This window comes from Triturus cristatus, chromosome 1_1 (genome assembly GCF_964204655.1).
Source record: "Triturus cristatus chromosome 1_1, aTriCri1.1, whole genome shotgun sequence".
Lineage (NCBI taxonomy): Eukaryota > Metazoa > Chordata > Amphibia > Caudata > Salamandridae > Triturus > Triturus cristatus.
In genome coordinates this window covers 79,847,293-79,874,002 of record NC_140579.1, presented here as the reverse complement: position 1 = coordinate 79,874,002, position 26,710 = coordinate 79,847,293, and the positions used below count along the sequence as shown (strand labels likewise).

General features: G+C 44.5%; 1 protein-coding gene across 1 annotated transcript in view; it reads right to left on the bottom strand.

The window, feature by feature from the left end:
• Window positions 1-26,710, bottom strand: part of LOC146869501 (FACT complex subunit SPT16-like) — a 384,361-nt gene that overhangs the window by 163,325 nt on the left and 194,326 nt on the right. Inside the window, exons 5-6 of the mRNA XM_085601124.1 lie at window positions 24,566-24,719; window positions 23,761-23,888 (exon numbers count right to left, since the gene is read on the bottom strand). Of these exons, the coding sequence (XP_085457250.1) occupies window positions 23,761-23,888; window positions 24,566-24,719 (282 nt within the window). The remainder of the gene's footprint in view (window positions 1-23,760; window positions 23,889-24,565; window positions 24,720-26,710) is intronic.

Here is a 26,710-nt window from a genome sequence, read left to right as displayed (position 1 = left end):
ATAGGCCTCACCTCGTACTGTAGGCAGTGGATCCCTCAATATGCATTTCTAGCAAAACCACTCATCCAGTTGACAACACAGGAGGCAGCCACATTGACTGTCCTCCCTTGGACTCAAGAACATACACACGCCTTTGAAAGCTTAAAGAAAGCTTTATGTCAAGCACCTGTTTTAGCAACACCATGTTACAGCAAACAGTTTACACTCTTTGTTACAGAACGCGAAGGTACTGCCTTGTCAGTACTCACTCAGGAACAAGCAGGATCACACAAACCATGTGCTTATTTCTCTAGTACATTAGATCCAGTAGCTCAGGCTCTTCCTGCGTGCCTGAAATCGGTGGCAGCAACAGCTTTAGCTATCAGACAAAGCGATGCCATAGTGTTAGGACACCAATTGACAGTACAAGTACCACATGCAGTAGAGGTTCTCTTGAACCGCACACAAACACAACACTTGACTATAGCGAGACTCACCGGTTACGAACTGACATTATTTCAGCCACACATAGAAATCAGACGTTGCAATACGTTAAACCCTGCCACACTGTTACCAGTGGGCGGAACAGATCCATTGGCACATGATTGTGTCGAAGTCATTACTATCACGACGAAACCCAGACAAGACTTGACAGATATCCCTTTGTCAGATCCAGACTTGACATTGTATGTAGATGGGTCATGTATGAGAACAAGTACAGGAGAGCTAGTGGCCGCTTACGCAGTCACAACAGACACTGAAGTCATTGAAACAAATTGTATTAACACTTTGTCAGCTCAAGCAGCAGAGCTCATCGCTCTGACACAAGCCTGTATTCAAGCCAAAAATAAGAAAGTCAACATATACACAGATTCACGTTATGCATTCGGAGTCGTCCATGACTTCGGCGTACTGTGGCGAGAGAGAGGTTATTTAACTTCTCACGGTGCCCACATCCAGCACGGACCCCTCATTCAAACACTATTGGACGCGATTCATCTACCCACTGCAATATCGATTATGAAATGCAAAGCCCATACAAAAGTTACCGATATCATTTCTCAGGGTAATGACCTAGCTGACAGAACAGCTAAACAGACTGCTCAGAATCAGACTCTCACAACTGACATGACAAAGACAATAGTTCAGACACTAACACATTGCATGACAGTTAAGGATCCCGCCCTTGATGTAATTGACATACAGACACATGCTACACCAGAAGAAATAAAGAAATGGACTGAATTAGGAGGGATCCAAACGGATCAAGGATGGATGACGAAGGAAAAATCTATATGGTTTCTTCCCGACTCTATGGTTCAAGTCATCATTAACACAATACATAGTCCAGCGCACCTAGGAGAAAAAGCTATGCTAGACAGCATTCAACACATTTGGTTCAACAAACACTTGCGAGCAGCAGCTAAACAAAAAGTTCGTACCTGTATGATATGTTGTCAGTTTAATCCAGGTAAAAGCATCCCCGTAGAGCAGGGTGGATTTCAACCTCCCGATCATGCTTTTGAAGTCCTCCAGATGGATTATATCCAGATGGAACGATGTCGAGGATTCAAATATGTTCTCGTAGTTGTCTGTGCTCTTTCCCGTTGGACAGAAGCATACCCGGTTTCAGATTACACTGCTCCGACTACTGCCAAACAGTTAGTTTGAGAATTCTTCCCACGGTACGGTTTACCACGTGTTGTCTACTCAGATAACGGCCAGCCGTTCTCATCCGAACTAATGAAACACGTTTCCCTTTTGTTAGGCTACCAATGGAAATTCCACTGTGTCCGGCATCCCGAGGCCGCAGGTCTCGTGGAACGCCATAATCAAACTCTGAAAATTAGATTGTCCAAAATATGTAGGGAAAAAGGTGTCGATTGGATAGTAGCCTTACCAGTTGCACTCTTTTACATGAGAATGGTAGCACATTCTCGAACAGGGCTATCCCCGTACGAGGTGATCTTCGGTAGACCACCAAATATGTGGGGGACGCCTATACCTCGCAAAATCACTGATGTTGACTGTAATATGCTGACAGATTACCTGGCTTCCTTGATGTCTGCACTACAATCTTGTCGTTCACAGGTAACCGCAGCTTTTCCCGATAATACTGAGGTGAAGCCCCATGACGTGGTTCCTGGTGACCTGGTTTTGGTCAGGAATTTCGACCGGAAGACCCAACTGGATCCTAGGTGGAAGTCGCCTAAGTTGGTTCTACTCACTACAAGGACAGCCGTGAAGATCGAGGGACGGAAAGGGTGGTTGCACTCGAGTCATATCAAGAAATTTTATGGACTACCATCCAGTGTGAATACTCAACCCTGTATTCCCTCACAGACAGACTCAAAGCTCCCCTCGGTTGAGCAATCAAAACCAGAACTTTACAAACTAAAATTGAGGTCTAGTAAGTCAGACAATTTGATTGTTTAAGTCCTCTCCAAGGTGAATCGGTTGAATTAGTCTCTGACATGTATCCTCTAGACCGGAATAGAGAAAGAAATCAACAGATGCAGCTGAAAAAACATGCGTATTGTAAATCACTTCGTAGTCACTGCACAGTAACATTATTAATTTTGTTTTTTCTAAGTCTTCTGATTATTTTTTCCAGCATACTATTGCATATGTATTACCCTATTCTTAAGCCTGCTTACAACATAACCGCAGAACATTCTTTTAGCGAATTACCTCCGCATGAGTTGTCCTATAGATTTGCGCTGCGCAACAACACATTTATCAGTATGTTACATCATTCCCATCAGACCAGCAATGCCACAAATTGTTGGATATGTGGCCGACTCCCTCCTTATCAGAACTATAAGGGAGTTTTGCCCCTCTTTCCCTATCCGTTCACACACAATGGCTCCTGTGGAGCATGGTTTAGTTTGATTAATTCCCTAGATTCAAATTCCGCAGTTTATCAAGACAACTGGGTATGGGGAAACCTGAACTTAGTTTTTGCTTAAAGTCTGCTACCCTAACAAGGAGGGACTTCCCAAAAGAACAGGAACTGATCTAGAAAATGAAGTATATGGATTAGGTAATTTTACACTTAACCTCATGATCCTGAACGTTGAATCTGAAGCTACACCAATCTTGCCCGCCATGTCAGTATTCCCAGTAAAAGGGGAATTATGTGTAAGAAAGAATGGGTCCATACACATGGGCCATAGTAAATGCACCACTGTAATAAAATTCAGTGATCAAGGCAAGTCTACATTTAGAGCTTCCCATCATTCCTACTTCATATGTGGCCAGACCGCATATATATGTCTACCTCTAGATTGGGATGGTACCTGTTACATAGCATTCCTTCTGCCACCTGTTTTCCTAGCCCCTCCTGATTATCATAGAAATACCCATTTAGTACACAATAGACAACAGAGAGATCTCCCAATTGTCGATTACACTGAAACAGCATGGGAAAAATACACAGATTTCAATAAAGGGTTCTTCCCCTATATAGGTACAGTCACTAATAGTAAGCTGATACGTAGATTAACCAGAACCCTTGAAGCAGTAGTGAACGAGACTATTTCCGCCTTAGGCAATTTAACAGAAGAGCAGTCTGCTATGCGGATTGTTGTGCTTCAAAATCGTCTTGTCCTTGACGTCATCCTGGCCGATAGGGGCGGAGCTTGTAGGGTCATCGGATCAAGATGCTGCATTTTCATACCAGAAAATTCGCCGTCAGTATATAAAGCCATAACCCGCCTTCATAAGATTATAAGCCAGATACACCAGAGTCCAGGCACCTGGACTTGGTCCGGTTGGTTCTGGGGCGTGTTGTCAGCCTGGGGATGGAGAATCCTATCCTTCCTAGGTATTGGCTTTCTCATACTATTCAGTTGCTGTTTATGTCTACAATGTGGGCCAGCGATTTGTGGTCTGTGTGCCACATCGTGTATCCCACATCCAAGTTTTCGTTCAAGATCCCGGAAGAAGAAAGAAGAACAAATGATGCTATATGAACAGATCGATGGATTGATGAAGATCGAGATCTCCTGAGGGTCCGTAGGGGACAAGGAGGGAATGAGGAAATATGAATTTTGTGATCGGTTATGTCCCCTATCGTAGACCCCAACGGCTCCATGTGCATGCTATAAGTACATGTATGTTCCCTCCTACTCCAGTTTTGAAGACGCAAATATATGTGCGTCCACCGTCAACATGTCCTCTTTCAGATCCGCCATGAATGGGTCAGATATTCCATTCCTAAATATGAAAGGCCACCGACTTTATGTGGTTCACTTTCCACATTTTACAGATTCAGGCGAGTAGGCCCTGAATTCTGTCATCAAGCCTTTTCCTGCCTTCTGCCTCTGAAAGCTCCAGTCTGAGCCTGCATCTGTATCCATGAACTTTGTCCTACTCCCTGCGCGGCTAACGGTGCCTGATCCAGCATATTGCCTGCCAAAAACTGTATTTCACCTTCAAGATTATCTACTCCGCTCCTCATCCGATGCATTCCTGTCTAGCAGTTTAGGTAAACATTCCTCCAGCTACCGTGCAAAGGGCCAGGCCTCGCTGTCCTCATGCAAGTAATTCATAGCTCCGTTACCATGGAATATTCCTACCCCCTCGCATCTCATGTAGACACTTAGACGCTTGTACACGCACTAACAGTCAGTATAGAATAGATTCTATCCTAGAGACCTTTCCTTTTGGATAACACAGTTCTTTAAACATAGGATATTAGATATGATTTGGGATTAGGTTGACATAACCCCCAGACTTCTGTCTCCACATGCAGAGCTAAATGTCAAGTCCCCTTCACCCTCTAGTTGCACGTCAATCACACGTCATGCGGCTGCGCGCGCATCTCTGCCAAATATTTCTGCTGACATTGCAGGATTCTTCTATGGATCCACCCACTTGTGACATCATGTTTAATGACGTATTTTAGTTACACCCATGTATACGCCTTTGTTAGTTACGTATGCACCTTTTATCTGTACTATCAGCTGTTACGCCTCTTGCATCTGTCTCACTGTAATGTATTTTCTATAAAACTGCTTATCTGTCAATAATGTATGCCCTTCCTTCCTGAACTTTCGTGGTGATGGAATAGAAAGCCTACAATTCGAATTGTATTCCTTTGTATAGGAATAAAGCCTTTTAAAACCTCTAATACCACGGATTCTGCCTCTTATATTTACTGAGTTATTCTTAATAGACTTTACCGCATAAAAAATAGTACCGGTAATTAAATATTTACCACATAAATTGGCGCCCGAATAGGGACACTTTCTCATCTCACGCGCCGGCGGTGCGTTGCAGGCCCGGTCTCCTGCCACAGCTGAACGGACAACTACGCGTACCCGCAGGATTTCCTGTATCTCCCTCCGGCCGAGCGGGGGTGACTGAGGCTGCGATCAACACCCAGACGAGGCGGTGAGAAGTGCGAAGTATCCCGACCAGAGCCTAGCTGAGAGAGCAAGATCCGAGGTATACAGAGGCCCACCAGGTTCCGAAGTTCCGAGTCCAGTCGAGTCGAGTCCAGTCCGGTCCAGTTTCAGTTCCGTTCCGAGGCCTTCCGTTCCGAGCTACCCGGTGAGTACCATTACCGGGGAGGCATTTAACGTGCACATAGTCTGTGCCGGTCAAGACGGGTTTGGGTACACAAGTCCGGTCTGCACTGTTTTAGCAGTGTATCTGTACTGTTTAGCAGTATATATAGTATGTCTTGCATATAAATAAGTACTATCTAGTGTCAGTATTATGTCAGTAACTAGTTTTCTATTAGTTATCATTGTTCGAAAAAAAAAACTGTTAAGTGTTATATATTTTAAAACGTTCTATATATTGTGGTGTGAATGACTGTTCATTATTGTGTTTATTGTATAAAGTGTGTTCTAGTAATAAGGCCTAAAAATGCCGCTCTTTTCGAAACTAAGACAGATCAAAACCAGAAAAGGGGTACTCGAAGAAGCTGTTCCCATTCCACCTAGGGATACTCCAGGATACTTTATGTATCATAAGCATGGCCTACATGCCGTATTATTTCTTGATTTATGGGTGGACTACACCAAAGAATTACCAGAGAATCAGAGATGGCCCGCAGCGGGGACCTGGGATGCAGATTGCATCATGAGAGTAGAAGAAGAATTATGGAAAAAGAAAGCCAGACAGTCACAGAAAGATGCCATTGAATTATGGCGTAAAGAATCATACAGACGTACAGAAAAAGCACTCAGACAGGAAGAGAAAGGTAGAGAGAATTCAAATAAAACTCGAGAAAATCTATTACTTGAGGAAGGTACCCGAGTAAACTCAGAACAAGTAGATAGACAAAGAAACACTCTTATGAATGGTATGTATCCTCTTTTGGCCGAAGGGTTACCTAAGGCTATCCCGGAAATACCAAAAGACTTAACTCCTCCATTACTCCCGATAAAAGCACATCCCAAAACACATCCCAAAACAGCAAAGGACGTTTTCCTTTCCTCCTATTTAGATGACGTAGCTCCCGAGTATGCTAATGCCATACCACACATACCGCTTGCCGATGGTGTTCAACACCAAGAGCATCCGTCTGTACCCCCGCAACTACAAACTCCTACACAAGTTCCCACAGGTCCGTCCGTGTCTACAGTTTTTCCCGCATCTACAATCTCTATCCTACGTCCAACGAATCCTTTCGTGCCTAGCACCTCAGATGGTGCTACAGGAGGTACGACAGACATGTTTGCCACCCCGCCGCGAAATAAACAGACCCTTAGAGATTTAGCACTCCAACGTACACCCCAACTAGCGACATCCGACATGTTTAAAGAACAGCTTGTGGATTGTAGATACGACCCAGTACCAGGTAGACAGGATAAATTGCTCATATCATCACTACGTATAAGACGAGCTACATTATATTTAATGACAATACCAGGAATGGGTGAACACCTAGACGAAATATATCGCTTTGTCCAAACAGGGCGAGGTCCAGAAAGTATTAACAAAGCTATGGAATATCAGAAAGTGGATGTCCAAAGACAACTACTATGTTTTTTCATAAATTGTGTAATTAGGAATCAAGACAGGCCCGGGGCAGATCACGATACCATGCAAAGACTTGTCAAATGGGGTCAGAACATATCAGAAGAGAAACACGATAGACAGGCGTGTATAATCGCCATGTGTCGAAAGATCCGCAAGGAAGTAGAACGAATACATAAAGAGAGACGAGAAACAGACAGAGTAGAATCAGAAGAGGAGGAGGAGCAAGAATCAGAACAATTAGAAACAATAGCTTATGTAGGTAGAGGAAGACCCCATAATAATACTAGAGACTTTAACGACCCGATACGTCCAATACGTTACAGATTCAGGCGAGTAGGCCCTGAATTCTGTCATCAAGCCTTTTCCTGCCTTCTGCCTCTGAAAGCTCCAGTCTGAGCCTGCATCTGTATCCATGAACTTTGTCCTACTCCCTGCGCGGCTAACGGTGCCTGATCCAGCATATTGCCTGCCAAAAACTGTATTTCACCTTCAAGATTATCTACTCCGCTCCTCATCCGATGCATTCCTGTCTAGCAGTTTAGGTAAACATTCCTCCAGCTACCGTGCAAAGGGCCAGGCCTCGCTGTCCTCATGCAAGTAATTCATAGCTCCGTTACCATGGAATATTCCTACCCCCTCGCATCTCATGTAGACACTTAGACGCTTGTACACGCACTAACAGTCAGTATAGAATAGATTCTATCCTAGAGACCTTTCCTTTTGGATAACACAGTTCTTTAAACATAGGATATTAGATATGATTTGGGATTAGGTTGACATAACCCCCAGACTTCTGTCTCCACATGCAGAGCTAAATGTCAAGACCCCTTCACCCTCTAGTTGCACGTCAATCACACGTCATGCGGCTGCGCGCGCATCTCTGCCAAATATTTCTGCTGACATTGCAGGATTCTTCTATGGATCCACCCACTTGTGACATCATGTTTAATGACGTATTTTAGTTACACCCATGTATACGCCTTTGTTAGTTACGTATGCACCTTTTATCTGTACTATCAGCTGTTACGCCTCTTGCATCTGTCTCACTGTAATGTATTTTCTATAAAACTGCTTATCTGTCAATAATGTATGCCCTTCCTTCCTGAACTTTCGTGGTGATGGAATAGAAAGCCTACAATTCGAATTGTATTCCTTTGTATAGGAATAAAGCCTTTTAAAACCTCTAATACCACGGATTCTGCCTCTTATATTTACTGAGTTATTCTTAATAGACTTTACCGCATAAAAAATAGTACCGGTAATTAAATATTTACCACATAAATTGGCGCCCGAATAGGGACACTTTCTCATCTCACGCGCCGGCGGTGCGTTGCAGGCCCGGTCTCCTGCCACAGCTGAACGGACAACTACGCGTACCCGCAGGATTTCCTGTATCTCCCTCCGGCCGAGCGGGGGTGACTGAGGCTGCGATCAACACCCAGACGAGGCGGTGAGAAGTGCGAAGTATCCCGACCAGAGCCTAGCTGAGAGAGCAAGATCCGAGGTATACAGAGGCCCACCAGGTTCCGAAGTTCCGAGTCCAGTCGAGTCGAGTCCAGTCCGGTCCAGTTTCAGTTCCGTTCCGAGGCCTTCCGTTCCGAGCTACCCGGTGAGTACCATTACCGGGGAGGCATTTAACGTGCACATAGTCTGTGCCGGTCAAGACGGGTTTGGGTACACAAGTCCGGTCTGCACTGTTTTAGCAGTGTATCTGTACTGTTTAGCAGTATATATAGTATGTCTTGCATATAAATAAGTACTATCTAGTGTCAGTATTATGTCAGTAACTAGTTTTCTATTAGTTATCATTGTTCGAAAAAAAAACTGTTAAGTGTTATATATTTTAAAACGTTCTATATATTGTGGTGTGAATGACTGTTCATTATTGTGTTTATTGTATAAAGTGTGTTCTAGTAATAAGGCCTAAAAATGCCGCTCTTTTCGAAACTAAGACAGATCAAAACCAGAAAAGGGGTACTCGAAGAAGCTGTTCCCATTCCACCTAGGGATACTCCAGGATACTTTATGTATCATAAGCATGGCCTAGATGCCGTATTATTTCTTGATTTATGGGTGGACTACACCAAAGAATTACCAGAGAATCAGAGATGGCCCGCAGCGGGGACCTGGGATGCAGATTGCATCATGAGAGTAGAAGAAGAATTATGGAAAAAGAAAGCCAGACAGTCACAGAAAGATGCCATTGAATTATGCGTAAAGAATCATACAGACGTACAGAAAAAGCACTCAGACAGGAAGAGAAAGGTAGAGAGAATTCAAATAAAACTCGAGAAAATCTATTACTTGAGGAAGGTACCCGAGTAAACTCAGAACAAGTAGATAGACAAAGAAACACTCTTATGAATGGTATGTATCCTCTTTTGGCCGAAGGGTTACCTAAGGCTATCCCGGAAATACCAAAAGACTTAACTCCTCCATTACTCCCGATAAAAGCACATCCCAAAACACATCCCAAAACAGCAAAGGACGTTTTCCTTTCCTCCTATTTAGATGACGTAGCTCCCGAGTATGCTAATGCCATACCACACATACCGCTTGCCGATGGTGTTCAACACCAAGAGCATCCGTCTGTACCCCCGCAACTACAAACTCCTACACAAGTTCCCACAGGTCCGTCCGTGTCTACAGTTTTTCCCGCATCTACAATCTCTATCCTACGTCCAACGAATCCTTTCGTGCCTAGCACCTCAGATGGTGCTACAGGAGGTACGACAGACATGTTTGCCACCCCGCCGCGAAATAAACAGACCCTTAGAGATTTAGCACTCCAACGTACACCCCAACTAGCGACATCCGACATGTTTAAAGAACAGCTTGTGGATTGTAGATACGACCCAGTACCAGGTAGACAGGATAAATTGCTCATATCATCACTACGTATAAGACGAGCTACATTATATTTAATGACAATACCAGGAATGGGTGAACACCTAGACGAAATATATCGCTTTGTCCAAACAGGGCGAGGTCCAGAAAGTATTAACAAAGCTATGGAATATCAGAAAGTGGATGTCCAAAGACAACTACTATGTTTTTTCATAAATTGTGTAATTAGGAATCAAGACAGGCCCGGGGCAGATCACGATACCATGCAAAGACTTGTCAAATGGGGTCAGAACATATCAGAAGAGAAACACGATAGACAGGCGTGTATAATCGCCATGTGTCGAAAGATCCGCAAGGAAGTAGAACGAATACATAAAGAGAGACGAGAAACAGACAGAGTAGAATCAGAAGAGGAGGAGGAGCAAGAATCAGAACAATTAGAAACAATAGCTTATGTAGGTAGAGGAAGACCCCATAATAATACTAGAGACTTTAACGACCCGATACGTCCAATACGTTACAGATTCAGGCGAGTAGGCCCTGAATTCTGTCATCAAGCCTTTTCCTGCCTTCTGCCTCTGAAAGCTCCAGTCTGAGCCTGCATCTGTATCCATGAACTTTGTCCTACTCCCTGCGCGGCTAACGGTGCCTGATCCAGCATATTGCCTGCCAAAAACTGTATTTCACCTTCAAGATTATCTACTCCGCTCCTCATCCGATGTATTCCTGTCTAGCAGTTTAGGTAAACATTCCTCCAGCTACCGTGCAAAGGGCCAGGCCTCGCTGTCCTCATGCAAGTAATTCATAGCTCCGTTACCATGGAATATTCCTACCCCCTCGCATCTCATGTAGACACTTAGACGCTTGTACACGCACTAACAGTCAGTATAGAATAGATTCTATCCTAGAGACCTTTCCTTTTGGATAACACAGTTCTTTAAACATAGGATATTAGATATGATTTGGGATTAGGTTGACATAACCCCCAGACTTCTGTCTCCACATGCAGAGCTAAATGTCAAGTCCCCTTCACCCTCTAGTTGCACGTCAATCACACGTCATGCGGCTGCGCGCGCATCTCTGCCAAATATTTCTGCTGACATTGCAGGATTCTTCTATGGATCCACCCACTTGTGACATCATGTTTAATGACGTATTTTAGTTACACCCATGTATACGCCTTTGTTAGTTACGTATGCACCTTTTATCTGTACTATCAGCTGTTACGCCTCTTGCATCTGTCTCACTGTAATGTATTTTCTATAAAACTGCTTATCTGTCAATAATGTATGCCCTTCCTTCCTGAACTTTCGTGGTGATGGAATAGAAAGCCTACAATTCGAATTGTATTCCTTTGTATAGGAATAAAGCCTTTTAAAACCTCTAATACCACGGATTCTGCCTCTTATATTTACTGAGTTATTCTTAATAGACTTTACCGCATAAAAAATAGTACCGGTAATTAAATATTTACCACAGGATGGAGAGGATGCCCATGCGCACTGTGGTCCAGGGGAGGAGTCACCTATCTCAGGATACTTCGAAGACTCTTCCAGGACAACAACGTGCAAACATCCGGACCCAACACTAGGCGGCGATCTATGCACAGATATGAATTCAGCAGCCCACATGCCTCGAACAGCAGTATCCTCCCAAAGCGGTGGCTAACCTGTAGCTGTTGCTTGAAAGAGTTCAAAGAACTACCTGGCCTATATTAGCTTGTTGTCTCGCCAACATATGTACACAATAGTGCTTGGTGAATGTGTGCGGTGTTGACCATGCTGCAGCTTTACAGATGTCAGCTAAGGGGATGTTTCCTAAAAAAAGCATAGTAGCCTCTAGTTTGCGGATGGAATGCACTCTAGGGGGTATTGGTAAAGACCTCTTTGCTTTTGCAAAGCATGTTTGGATACATTTAACAATCCACCAAGCAATACCCGATTTAGAAAAGTAATTGCCTTTGTGTGGTGGAGAAAAAGCCACAGAGTTGCTTAGTTTGGCAAAATGGTTTTGTCCCTTCTATGTAATACAATAAGGCTCGACTAACATCTAAAGTGTGTTGAGAGACAGTTCTGGCCCTGAATCTGGTTAAGGAAAGAACCCAGGCAACTCAGATTGATTGATGTGAAAGGCAGATACCCTTTTGGGTAGAAATTTAGGGTTAGTGCAAAGAACCACTTTGTTTTTGTGGAGTTGGAAAAATGGTTCCTCTAGGGTTGGTGCCTGTAGCTCACCCACTCTCCTCAGTGATGTAACAGCAATGAGGAAAGCAACTTTGCAAGTGAGAAATTGCACTTCACATATATGCAATGGCTCGAAGGGTGGACTCATTAGTCTGGTAAGGACAATGTTAAGATTCCACACTGGAGCAGGTGGAAGTCTTGGTAGAATAACTCTGGAGTCCTTCCATAAAGGCCTTGATAACAGATACTCTGAAAAGGGACAGATGCTGTCTATTTTGAAGGTATGCAGCTATTGCGGCGAGATGTAAGCGTATGGATGTGTAAGCCAATCCTGACTGCTGCAAGTGTAGTAAGTAACATATTATATTTTGAATGAAAGCATCTAACGGGATGATTTGGTTATTACAATATATAACAAACTGCTTCCATTTAGCTTCGTAGCAAGCCCTTGCAGTAGGCCTTCTGGCATCTTTAATGATTCATACAGTCTGGTGGAAGGTTCAGATAACCAAACTAGGATTTCAGTTGCCAGATCAATGGTTGAGTTCTTTGGGATTTGGATGTCTTACGTCTCCATGGCACTGTGCGAGGAGACTGGGTGTGAGATGTAGTTTTTGATGAGGAACAACTGAGAGCTCCAACAGGGTAGTGAACCAAGGTTGACGGGCCTATGTGGGAGCTACTAGGATCAGTGTGAGGGATGTTTGTCCAAGCTTCTGAACCACTAGTGGAATGAGTGGAAGAGGCAGATTAGCATAGGCAAATATCCCTGACTAGTTCATCCATAGAGCATTGCCTTTGGACAATGGGTGTGGATACCTGGAGGCGGAGTTTGGGCATTTCATGCTGGTGTGTGAAGAACAGATCTATCTGTGGAAAACCCCACATTTGAAAGAATGGGAGGAGAACTTGAGGGTGAAGTTCCCACTCGCGAATCTGTTGTCTCTGCCTGCTGAGAAGGTCTGAGATTGGACTGTTTACTCCTGGGAGGTGTTCTGCCAGGAGAAATATTGTGATGTATGGCCTACCTCCAAATGGCTTGTGCAAGGCGTGACAGCTGTTCCCCCCCCCCCCGTTTCTGTATGTAATACATGGCTGTAATGTTGTCGGTGCGGACTAGGACAGCTTTGTCTGGAAGGCTTTGAGCGCTAGAAATACTGCTAACAGCTCTAGATGATTTATATGAAGTTGCTTTTGCTTTACACTCCACAAACCTTGAACTGTGTGAGTTTGAAGATGAGCTCCCCAACCAGAGCACACTGTGTCTGCTGTTAGCACGGTCTGTGGAACTGGGTCGATGAAGTGCCACCCTTATGATAAATTGTGGATTCCACATCTGCAGAGAGCGATGGGTGCGGCCATCCTCCAACACTACATCTGACAATTGACCCAGAGACGGATTCCAATGATGTGCTAAGCTTTCTTGAAGGGGACACATTTGAAGTTTTGCATGGGGAACAATCATGATGCAAGACCCCATCATTCCTAGTAGCTGAATATATTCGAGCTTTTAGTGACTGGTCGGGCTGAAACGGAGATTAGAGCCTGAATATTGCAGATGCTGGCTGCATTGTGACAGGCTAGAGCTTTGAGTATTGAGAGTGGCTCCCAAATATGTTTGTGTGTTGGAGATAGGACTTAAACACATTTACTGTGAACCCCAGATTGTGCAGTAATTGTAGTGTTATTTGAGTGTGCTGGAGACACTTTGGGTAAGAGCTGGCTTTGATGAGCCAGTCGTCCAAGTATGGGAAGACATGAATATGCTGTCTTCCCAGGTGAGCAGCGACTACTGCCAGGCATTTGGTGAATACTATGGGGGCAGAGGTGACTCAGAATGGAAGCACTTTGAACTGGTAGTGTTGTCCCTCAACCACAAACCTGAGATATTTGCGATGAGCGGGATGTATTGGAATATGGAAGTATGCATCCTTTAAGTCTAGAGTAGACAAAGTCGCCTTGCTGTAGGAGTGCGAGCACTTGTTGAAGAGTGACCATATGAAAGTGATCTCAGTGAATACATTGATTTAGCTCTCGGAGGTCTAATACAGGCATGAGAGAGCTGTCCTTTTTGGGTATGAGAAAGTACAGGGAGTACACGCTCGATCCTTAATATTGTAATGGTATAGGCTCTAAAGCTCCATTTTGAAGAGAGTGAACCTCCTGTTTGAGGAGCTGTAGATGCTCTGGTGACATTTTGTGTGAACGTGGGGGAATGTTTGAGGGATTGTTGGTAAGCTCCAGGCAGTAACCAGATAGAATAATTCCTAGGACCCATGTTTCTAAAGTTATTGTAGGCCAGACAGAGAAGCATTGAGAGAGAGTCCCCAGACAGGTGTGGAATGATCAGAGGGAAGGGGAGGCAAGTAACTGTTTATTGAGGGGGAGGTGGTGGTGTGTGTGGACCCTTTACCTCTTTTCCTTGCCATTATTGCCTCTAAATCCACCTCGAAAGTAACCTCTTTAAGAGGATGACTGACGCCTTTCTACGATGTAGAGGTGTTGTCTGTAGATATGTTTTTGGAGCCCCCCCTGTAGAAGGAGCGACGAAAATGTCCCCGACTGGATGGGGACCGTAGGACTTCCATAGATTTTGCAACATCTGTGTCCTTTTCTAAGGAAGTGTCTACAACAGGACCAAAGAGATGTTCTTTATCAAAAGTTAAGTTTAAGATAGAAGCCTGTACTTCGGGTTTAAACCCTGAAATTCGAAGCATGACGTGCCTTGTTAGCAAGACACTGGTGTTGATTGCACGAGCCTAAGTGTCAGCTGCATCTAAAGTGCATCTAATAGATGTGTTTGAAATTAACTTTCCTTCCTGAACTAGGTCGTGTGCCTTCGACTTCTGTTCATCAGGTAGAAATCGGAGCAATTGTTCCAATTTGTCGTAGTGCACTCTGTCGTATCCAGCTAAGAGAGCCTGGATATTGGCAATATGCAGTGATTGGCTGCCTGTGCAGCTACTCTTTTTTCCCCAGCGGCATCTATTAGTTTAGATTACTTATCTGGAGGAGGGGCATTCACCGATGTTTGTGAGATTGCCCATATACGGGCATTAGAAATCACTAAGGAATCTAATGGTAATTGACCCTCAATGTAAACTGGATCAGATGGTGCAGATTTATACTTTTTATCGACCCTTGGTGTAAGACTTCGTGCGAGAACCGGATCTTTAAAGAAGACGTCTGCATGTCTTAGCATACCCTTAAGCATAGGCAGTGTGTGAGTGGATCGTTAGGAAGCCTCAAGTGACTTTATGAAGCTAAACTACATGATATTCAGCAGCCCTATTTATTAGTTCCATGTACCCTACATTATCAGGTAGAGAGGGTTTTGTAGGGTATAGATTTAGATTGTTTTCTGTGTTTGGATCGGTGTTATAATCGTTCCTTGGATCAGGACTATTATTATCTACCCTGTCCCTGTCATCCTGGTTGTCAGGTGATTGAGGTTGTGGTGAATTTATGGGTGTTATTAATAAATTTGGGTCAGGTTGGGAAGGAGGTGTTAGAGGAAAAGCAGAGGGGTTAGTACCAACTTGTTTTCACTTAAGAGGAATGTGGTAAGTGTCCTCCGTTTCTGGTTTGCGTTTTGATGGCAATTTTGCATAAGGAATATGCTACTTACCAGTATGCATCTGTTCTTGGCATGTAGAGCTGCAGAGCCACACACTTAGGATAAGATCGCCATCTGGTGTTGGGCTCGGATGCTTGCAGGTTGTTGTTGTCTTCGGAAGAAGTCTTTGGTCACGAGATAGGTGACTCCTCCCTTGGACCACAGTGCGCATGGGCATCCACTCCATCCTCAGATTGTTTTTCGCCATGATGGGAAATGATGGAGTAATGGAGTATGTAAAAAATAAAGAAAAGGATGTCCATGTGTAATGTCTAAGTAAGACAATGCTGGAACAGATACAGGTCCCGGGGAGGCGGGTGGGCGTGTGTGGCTCTGCAGCTCTACATGCCAAGAACAGATGCCTACTGGTAAGTAGCATATTCCGTTCGAGGCATATGAGCTGCAGATCACACACTTAGGATAGACTATACAGCAGTATCTCCCCTAGCGGTGGTCACCTGTATCTGTTGCAGCAGTTTGGAATAAAGTTTTAAGGACAGCCTGGCCTACAGAAGCTTGTTGTTTTGCTTGCACATCAACACAGTAATGTTTAGTGAAGGTGTGTGTTGTAGACCATGTGGCTGCCTTACAAATATCTTCTAAGGGAAAGTTTCCTAAGAATGCCATGGAAGCCCCTATTTTGCGTGTGGAATGCGCTCTAGGGGGCATTTAGCCTTGTGGTAGCATATTTGGATACATTTAACTATCCACCTGGCTATCCCTGATTTTGAAATGGGGTTGCCTTTATGTGGTGGAGAGAAAACAACAAACAATTGTTTGGTTTTGCGGAAAGATTTAGTCCTGTCAATGTAATAAAGTAGGGCTCTTTTAACGTCTAAGGTATGAAGAGCTCTTTCAGCTACCGAGTCTGGATTTGGGAAGAACACCGGTAGATCGACTGATTGGTTAAGATGGAATGGAGAAATGACCTTTGGCAGGAATTTTGAATTTGTTCTAAGAACCACTTTGTTACGATGTAGTTGTAGGAATGGTTCTTGTATGGTTAAAGCCTGGATCTCACTCACCCTTCTAAGGGATGTGATATCAATAAGGAAAGCTACTTTCCATGTAAGGAATTGTAGTTCACATTTATGCAGGGGTTCAAATGGGGGACCCATGAGCCTTGTAACAACAATGTTTAGATTCCACACTGGGGAGGGTGGTAATCTTGGAGGAATGATCCTTTTAAGACCTTCCATGAAGGCTTTGATTGCTGGCACTTTAAATAGTGACAAGTGTTGTCGATTTTGTAAGTAGGCTGCTAATGCTGCTAGGTGGAGACGTATGGACGAGTACGCTAAATTACATCTTTGCAATTGTAGTAAGTAGCAAATGATGTTTGGATGGAAGCATTTAGTGGGTGTATGTCATTTTTAGTGCAGTAAATGGCAAATCTTTTCCATTTTTCAGAGTAACAGGCTCTAGTGGTAGGTCTTCTGGCCTCTTTTATAATATTCATGCAGTCTGGTGGTAGGTTGAGGTAACCGAACTCTAAGACTTCAGGAGCCAGACCGCTAGGTTCAGTTGATGGGGATCTGGGTGTCTGATTTCTCCATGGTTCTGTGTTAGTAGGGGCGGGGAGAGGCACAGTTTTTGGTGTGGAACTAGAGAGAGTTCCAGGAGTGTTGTGAACCAGGGCTGGCGTGCCCATGTGGGAGCTACTAATATGAGCTTGAGAGACTGTTGCCTGAGTTTGCGTACTACAAACGGAATGAGTGGGAGAGGCAGAAAAGCGTACGCAAATCTGCTTGACCAGTTCATCCATATTGCATTGCCCTTCGACTGTGGGTGGGGAAACCTGGCGGCGAAGGTTGGGCATTTTGCGTTTTCGTGTGTGCCGAACAGGTCTATGTCTGGTTGGCCCCATTTTTGGAAGAATGAGAGTAGGACTTGTGGGTGTAATTCCCATTCGTGGATCTGTTGGGTTTTGCGACTTAACAAGTCGGCAATCTGATTGTGAACTCCTGGAAGGTGTTCTGCTAGTAGGTAGATATTCTGGGGAATTGCCCATCTCCAAATGTTCTGTGCGAGCTGGGATAGCTGGAGAGAATGTGTGCCCCCCTGTTTTTGTATATAATACATGGCTGTCATGTTGTCCGTGCGGATGAGGACAGCTTTGTTCTTTAGATGTAAATGGAATGATTTTAGTGCTAGGAACACTGCCAGTAGTTCCAGGTAATTGATATGGAGCACTTTCTGTTGGGTGGTCCATTTGCCCTGAGTGGTGTGTCCCAGGAGATGGGCTCCCCACCCTGTGAGGGATGCGTCGGTTGTCAGCACTATCTGTGGAAGAGGCTCTAAGAACAGCCGCCCTTTGGACAGGTTTATGGTGTTCCACCATTTTAGGGAGCGATGTGAGTGGCTGTCCACTAACACCAGATCCGTAAGTTGTCCGTGAGCCTGATTCCACTGTTGTGCTAGGCATTCCTGTAAGGGGCGCATCTGAAGTCTTGCATAAGGCACAATGAAGATGCATGACGACATCATGCCTATGAGTTGCATGAACACTCTTGCTGGGAGAGAGTGTTGGGGTTGATATTTTAAGATGAGAGCTTGTATATTGGCTATCCTGGCTGGGCTGGGATAAGCTATAGCCTTGGAGGTATTTATGGTGGCTCACAGATATTGCTGTATTTGGGAGGGTTGTAGTCGAGATTTGGGATAGTTGATGGTGAATCCCAAGTTGTGTAAAATTTGAATAGTTTGGTGGGTGTGTAGAACGCATTTGTGGAGTGAATTGGCTTTTATGAGCCAATCGTCCAGATATGGGAAGACGTGAATTTGTTGTCTTCTGAGATGCGCTGCCACTACTGCTAGGCATTTGGTGAATACTCTGGGCGCAGTTGTCACTCCGAATGGGAGTACTGTGAACTGATAATGTTGCCCGTCTACCATGAATCTTAGATACTTCCTGTGCGCAGGATGCATGGGAATGTGAAAATAGGCATCCTTGAGATCTAGTGTGGCAAGGAAGTCGCCTTGCTGTAGTAGTGGGAGCACTTGTTGAAGAGTGATCATATGGAAATGATCTGAGTGTATGGAATGATTTAGGAGTCTGAGGTCTAGTATAGGCCTTAATGTTTCGTCTCTTTTGGGGATTAGGAAGTAAAGAGTAGCGTAAGATGGTCTGGTGACATGGGGCGCTGTTTGGGTGGTATGTGTGGGGGGGTATTTGTGAGTTCTAGGCAGTAACCATACTGGATAATTTGTCTTACCCACTTGTCTGTTGTAATGGAATTCCAGACAGGTAGGAACTGTTTGAGTCTTCCCCCGACTGGAGTGGAATGGTCTGGGGGAGTGGAGGAAAGTCACTGTTTAGTGGCGGGGGAGGTACGAGTGTTGGTGTTGCCTCGACCTCGTCCCTTGGTGTTATTTCCTCTATATACTCCTCTAAAATATCCTCTATTGGAGGATGTTTGTGTAGAGTTTTTGTTGGAGGAGGTGTCTGCTCCAGTAGTTTTGGATGACCCTCTATAGAAGGAGCGTTGAAAGGAGCCGCATGGCTGTGGAGACTGCAATGCTCCCATGGACTTAGCAGTCTCGGTGTCTTTCTTCATTTTTTCTAGTGCAGTATCTACTGCTGGTCCAAACAATTGGTCTTGATTAAATGGTTGGCCGAGTATGGTACTTTGTACTTCTGGTTTGAAGCCTGAAATACGTAGCCATGCATGGCGTCTAAGAAGTACGCTTGAATTTATTGCTCTAGAGGCAGTGTCAGCGGCGTCAAGAGCACATTTAATTGAGGCATTAGAGATGAGCTTTCCCTCTTGTATAAGGTCATTTGCCTGGGCCTTGTATTGGTCTGGTAAGTGTTGTAGAAGGTCTTCTAACTGATCATAGTGAGCTCTATCATAGCGTGGTAATAGGGCTTGTGTATTGGCAATACGCCAATGGTTAGCTGCTTGTGCTGCTACCCTTTTGCCTGAGGCTTCTAAAAGTTTGGATTCTTTGTCTGGGGGCGGTGTATCTCCTGTTGTTTGGGATTTAGCCCGTTTCCTTGCATTGGAAACAACTAAAGAATCTAGAGGGAGCTGTCCTTTAATGTAAGGAGGATCTTCTGGGGCAGGTCTATATTTTTTTTCAATTCGAGGGTTAAGTACCCTGGCCCGTACGGGGTCTTTAAAAACTTCAGTGGCGTGTTTGATTACCCCTTTAATCATGGATAAAATCAGAACTGATTTTTGGGACTGCTCAAAGGTGTCTAGGAGGAAGTCTTCCTCGGGTGCATCAGAGTGCATGGTGACGCCATGGTAAAGTGCTGCCCTGTGCACTAGTTGTCCAAACCCTAGGTGAGGGTTTTGAAGGATATGCAGTAGGGTCAGGTATATCCGGCAGGGGGTAAGCCCAGTCGTCTAGTGGTACAGCATCCGGATTTGTGAAAGGATCATTAGGATCATTAAGATCATCCGGATCCACCCCTCCCGCTAGGTCATCATAATCATCCTGTGGAGGTGGTGTATGTGAAGGAGATGGAAGAGGTAGTGGAGGTGGGGAGGGGGGGTTAATAGGTGAGACAGGAGAGGAAGGAGGAATGGGTGAGGTGGCCGAGTCCTTCTTCTTTACAGGAGCTGGAGAAGGTGTTGTGTCCAGCTTCTTTTTCTTATATGGCACAGCAGTGACATGTCCTGTTTTTGGATTAATATAGATCCTTTTTTGTGTTGGATCTGGGCGGAAAAGTTCTTGTTCTTCTGGAAGAGGCTTTGGCGCCGATTTTTTCGGTTCCGATCTAGGTTTAGGGTGATCGGTGGAGTCTTTGGCCTTAGGAGGTGTGAGATAGTCCTTAGCCGGTTGTTTTGGCACCGATGAGGTTTTTGGTGCCGATGAAGGTTTCGGTGCCGAAGAAGGTTTCGGTGCCGAAGTGGAATCTTTTGGGTTTGGGAGCCTTCGGTGCCGGTTTATCTACTGGCCTGGAAGGTTTCGGTGCCGGAGTTCCCGGAGCCGGTCTCGGTGCCGAGAGGTCTTGCGCTTTCGGTGCCGAAGGTGCTGGTGGGACAATAATATGTGGTTTGCTCGGAGCCGAGCCACCGGAAGGCTTGTATTTCTTCGGAGCCGATCTCGAAGGCGGGGCTTCTGAAGGTTGTTTTCGGTCGCGACTGGGGCCAGCTGGCGAAGTCTTGACCAATGCCTTTTTGGAGGGGTTGGGGTAAGGGTGTCAGTACTCACCCGTTGCCCCGTAGTAATGGGGTCGTCTGAGTCGTCTGCTTCTGATATAATTTGAAGCTCCTCGGAATCTTCCTCCGGGACATCGGGACCCTCGTCGAAGATGTCCTCCGGTTCCGGGGCTGGTCTGTGTGTCATGATATGGCGACGAGCTCTTCGATCTCGAATGGTCTTCTTCAAGCGGAATGCGGCGCAGGCTGGACAGCTGGACTCGTCGTGTTCCGGTGACAGGCACAGGTTGCAGACCTTGTGATGGTCACTGTGCGGGAACTTTGCTCCACATTGGGGGCATTTTTTAAACGGCGTCCTTTCCATGAGCCGTAGGCCTCACGGCGCGGATAGGTGGAATCGCCCGCGTCGACGTCCGGAACCGGTCCGATGAACTCGATGTCGAGTGAAGGTGTATGGATGAAGTTTTTGTAGTTTGTGTCGCTTCGAAAAGTTCGATTTAAAAGTTTTCTACCGGAGTGGAAAAGTTACATCCGAACCCAGTGGCAGAAAAAAACAATCTGAAGATGGAGTGGATGCCCATGCGCACTGTGGTCCAAGGGAGGAGTCACCTATCTCGTGACCAAAGACTTCTTCCGAAGACAACAACAACCTGCAAGCATCCGAGCCCAACACCAGATGGCGATCTTATCCTAAGTGTGTGACCTGCAGCTCATATGCCTCGAACATATGTTTTGGGATTGATGACCAGTTCCTTTTGTTTCGGGTCTGGGTTTGAAGGCAGGAATGTCGAAACAAGGCTCCTTCGATGAAGTAGTAGTTATTTTATCTTTCAGTGCCAATATTTTTGAAGTTGAGTTTTTAGGCGCCAAAGTATTCGGATTCGAAGATGGTTTCAGTACCAAAGGAGTGGATGCCGAAATGTGTTTTGGTATCGATACAGATTGTTTCGGCTCGGTGCCCGAATGCAGCCGACTCGATCCCGAGCCAGAAGGCTTTAATATTTCTTTCAGTGCCGGACCCGAAGGCGGGGCGTTGGAAACGTGTTGTCGGTGCAGACCTTGACCCGAAGGCAGAGGAGGGACCGGGGCCTTTTTCTTAGGCAGAGGTGGAGTTTGGGGGATGGGGGGACCCTGCTGAATCTCTTCAACCATGTCGGAGTTGACTACTGACACGGAAATGAGCTCCTTTTCTTCCTTGGCTCCTTGCGTGTCGTAGACGTCTTGTTCGTAATCTTCTCCAAGAGATCCGGAATGGAGCCACTGTGTTGGTGTTGCATTTCGTGACGTCGAGCCAGACGGTCACAGAGCATCTTCTTGCATTGGAACAATTTGCACGCATCACAGTCTTGTTCGTCATGCTCCAGGGAGACTCACCAGTTGCACACTTCGTGCGAGTCGGTGCGCGAGTACTTGGCGTGGTACCCAGGACAGTATTTAAATGGAGTCCATTCCATCAACTGCAAGGCGGGCCGACGCGGCTAGGCCAGACGGTCTTCCATGAAGTTTCCGATCGAAAGAGATTTTTCTGAAACCGATATGATACGTGGACAATGGGAAACGCAAACGAATAACAATAGCATCGAGGGTAAGTAAATTGCACACCAACGGGAACCCGAGGAATGGTTTCGAACAGGAGCACAGCAATACACATCCGATGGCGGAAAAAACTATCTAACAATGGAGTCGCTACCTGTGAGCAATATCACAGAAAGGTGGAGTCACCTTACCTGACTGGGAAGACTTTTTCGAAGAAAACAACTTGCAAACATCCAGACCCAACACTAGATACCAGGAGTATGCAAAGCATGTGATCTACAGCTCATATGCCTCGAACAGAAAGGTTTACAACTAAAGCTGATGTAGAAGCTGCAAAGCCAGCAATGTTTGCAGCTTGGACGTTGGCTTTAGCTTTAAGCATGGTGGCTGCCTGCCTTTCTTTTCTACTTATTTAGTTTTGGAGCATTTACGGCATGCCACACTAACTTCACATGTTTAAAGCTAAAGCACGGCGTGCCACAAATGGTACAAAAGTAATTAATAGAAAAGAAAGGCAGGTAGCCGCCAAGTTTAAACCAAAAGCCAATGTAGAAGCTCCAAAAGTAAAGAAGTAGAAAAGAAAGGCAGGAGTCGGTTGTGTTTGAGAAGCCAACCTACAAACTGCAAAGTGTGTGTAAACAAAGGATAAAACAGTCAGAGAGAGGATACTGTAATACGCCAATACTCCAGCAGAGCAGTGAGTCATGAGAGGGTGAGACATATACCCTCACAAAACCATACAGAAGAAAGCTTTTAAAAAGGACACACAATTTAACCAATCAGAGGCGAGGGTTTGGTCAAAGCCAGTAGAAGTGGATACAGCATGCCTCGCAGAGCAGCTCATGCTTGATGGCTAGGCTCAACATAAAAAGGAAGAACTGAGTTCCAAGTGGCATGCAATCATCCCCCCAAAAAGGTGCCCATAAGCCACTAGTAGCCTATTCGACTGCAACACATACAGTGTCACACTTGCAACAGGTTAGTTAAGAATTTGTACATGCTGGGACACAGGGAGGATAAGAACATCAGTGCAATATAGTCCAAGTCATTCCCCTAGCAGCTTTGCTATCTGAGGATGCTGCTTTACTGATGGGGTACCAAATACAGTACTATTACCTAGAGTGCATAACAGTATAAAAGCTATGCTATCTCCTGGGACTATACTTTACTACATGATACTCCCCACCACAATAATGTGGGACTATGTCTTTCCACAAGGCCTGTGGTATCCACAGGGAGTTTCTCCCTTCTGTGAAATAGTCTATTAGTATGACTGCAGTGCCATCACAAAGTTGTTGCGTTTCGCAGGATCCTGTTCTACTGCAGCCGAGGCACTGAACACATTGTACAGATTAGGCACGGAGTAAGTTATATCATTCAGCAATTTATCAAAAATACATATCAAACTCTACAAAGTGTGGTTGACTCCTTCCAAAGCTCTCTATCCAATCTTTCACACCCCCACACAATTTAGCTGGTTATGAAGCCTTACATTTCTTTGATGAAAGTGGCATCTGGATTTGGGAAGATATTCCCCTCGTTCCGGCCAAGAGCACTGCCAGGACAGAAGAAATTGATGCGGAGGTAGGTGTAGTCTCCCTCAACAGACATGCTGATATTCTGTACGATGAAAAAGAAAAAAAACTATCAAAAGGAAAGCAAGAAATAAAAATAATAAACACAAACGTAAAAAAGTTATTAGAACAGTCCTGTGGCAGGAGCCATAGCAGAAGGGACTCATGCAAATGTCCCTTGTACCCAGAAAACTCACATCAGAGGCAAAAGGATTACACTTTTTCAAGCACAGCCTCAACAGTACAATTATTATTAAGAGGTGACTATGCTATGTTGTTCTTGAAAGAGAAAATACAACCTTGACAGCTAAAAACAAATACCTTATTTCAAGGTTAATGCATTATTTTTCTGTCAATAAGCGTTTCGAGCCCCTTCATGTCATACCCCACAGACTCACCAGCCTCAAAAATAAGAGATTAAAAAACATAAAAATTGAACTTTTTTTTTTTTAGACTGGGTCATTGTTTTACTACGTTACATCACTTTAAGAGCTAAAATAAAAACAAACCGCTTAATAAAGAAAAAATTGGTATGTATTGTTACTTAAACAAATCTCTCAAGTATAAGTAGCACATGCCTAACACAAGTATATTAGTAGGTATCACCCCATTCCTATCCGGCATTGCTCCAAAAGAATGCTCATAACATTCTGCTCCAATGTCTCATCAATTCTTAAGACAGGGCTGTCCTATAGGGCAGCTATAAAGAAGGCCCAGCCGCACCTTGATGGTGGCAATATGAAATGGTGTAGAGATGCCAAACACTGGCATGACGACAGTCTCATACTTCTTGTCAATAAAAATCTTCATTTCGCGGATTTCTGGTTCCTTTGGCATCATTGAGGCATTCCGATAGGAGACGTTCGACTTGCGTGCTCTGCAGTGAGGGGAAGGGAGTGAGGGAGGAAGATTAATACAGAGGATCAGAAGATTTGAATAGGGTTAAATATATTCCATACCTCACCTTTTATAATTCCCATGTTCCCTGCCAGTCTTCCGCAGAATACAGCTGTGGGGCTACACCTGGCATTTGCAAGCCATATCAGGACACAAGACAAACTGATGCTGGTTACCAATACTGTGAGAAAGTGGCTCTGTATATACTGTTCCCAAATAGGTACAGGGTGTACAGAGTCCACAGTCCCTAGAGGCTTGGCAGAGGCTAAAGTTAGATATAACCTTACTCTCTAAAGTGGTAGCTTGGTCGAGCAGTAAGGCAGTATCAGAGGACAGTGTAAAGCATTTGTTGTACACACTCAGCCAGCAAATGGTCTCACTCACTCAATAACTGAACTCTAGGCCAATGGTTTATATATAAAAAATATATGCTTGTTTTATTTTAGAACCAACAATAGGTATTACAATATACTTTCTCAGAATGAGATGCTTTATATAAATACTTTTGCAATATGCAATTGACTTTTGTAGAAAGTTACAAGTGGTTGCAATAGGCAACACTATTTTAAACACAATAATGCATTGAATTCAATGGAAGTTTCAAGTTATTTGCAACAGATTACTTTTGTGATAACTTTTGGAATTCCAGGGCTGGATCCTAGATTCAGTCCTGGGTCAGTACTTAGAATCAAGTGATACAAGTCTACTTAATTACTGTGATGATTTTTAAATAATATTTAGCTATTTTAAAAGTTGACACTTAGAAAATATTTCAGAGAAAACAGTCAATGATTCCCTATGGAAGAATATTCAAGTTGCAGGTACAGTATGTTCTCGTTACTTTTGTAATCCAGTACTGGGTTGGTGCTTGGCAAATGTCTTGAATGGAGTATGCTACTTACCAGTATGTATCTGTTCTTGGCATGTAGAACTGCAGATCTACACACTTGTGCATAGATCGCAATCTGGTGTTGGGCCCGGATGTTTGCAGTTTGTTTTTCCTCTTGGAAAGTCTTTGGAAGTCATGAGGTCGGTGACTCCTCCTTTGGATTGTATTGCGCATGGGCATCGGCTCCATCCTAAGATTGTTTTTCGCCAGCAGGGAAAGATGGAGCGTAGTAGTAACAGTGAAGAGGCCCATGTGTGTGGTATCTAAATAAGATAAACTGGAACAGATACAGGTAGCCGGGGAGGCGGGTGGGCGTGTGTAGATCTACAGCTCTACATGCCAAGAACAGATGCATACTGGTAAATAGCATATTCCGTTCGAGGCATATGAGCTGCAGATTACACACTTGTGCATAGATTATATAGCAGTTACCAACCTTAGCGGCGACCACCCGTATCTGTTGCAGTGGTTTGAAATAATGTTTTGAGTACAGCCTGGCCCACACTAGCTTGTTGCTTAGTTTGCACGTCTACACAATAGTGTTTAGTGAAAGTGTGCGGTGTTGACCATGTAGCTGCTTTGCAGATATCATCTAATGGGATGTTCCCTAAGAATGCCATGGACGCCCCTATCTGCCGTGTAGAATGGGCTTTTGGGGGAACGGATAGCGTTCATTTTGCTTTGTGGTAGCAAATTTGAATGCATTTTACAATCCACCTAGCTATCCCTGATTTTGAGATGGGGTTGCCTTTGTGTGGTGGAGAGAAAGAGACAAACAGTTGTTTGGTCTTATGGAAAGGTTGTGTTCTCTCGATGTAGTAGAGTAAGGCTCGTTTGACATCTAGTGTGTGAAGAGCTCTTTCTGCAACGGTTTGTGGTTGCGAGACAAAATACTGGTAGTTCTACTGATTGGTTTAGGTGAAAGGGAGAAATGACTTTTGGAAGGAATTTTGGGTTTGTACGGAGAACAACCTTGTTATGGTGCATTTGGAGAAAAGGTTCTTGAATGGTAAGTGCTTGTATCTCACTGACCCTTCTAAGGGAAGTGATGGCTACAAGAAAAGCGGTTTTCCATGTTAGGA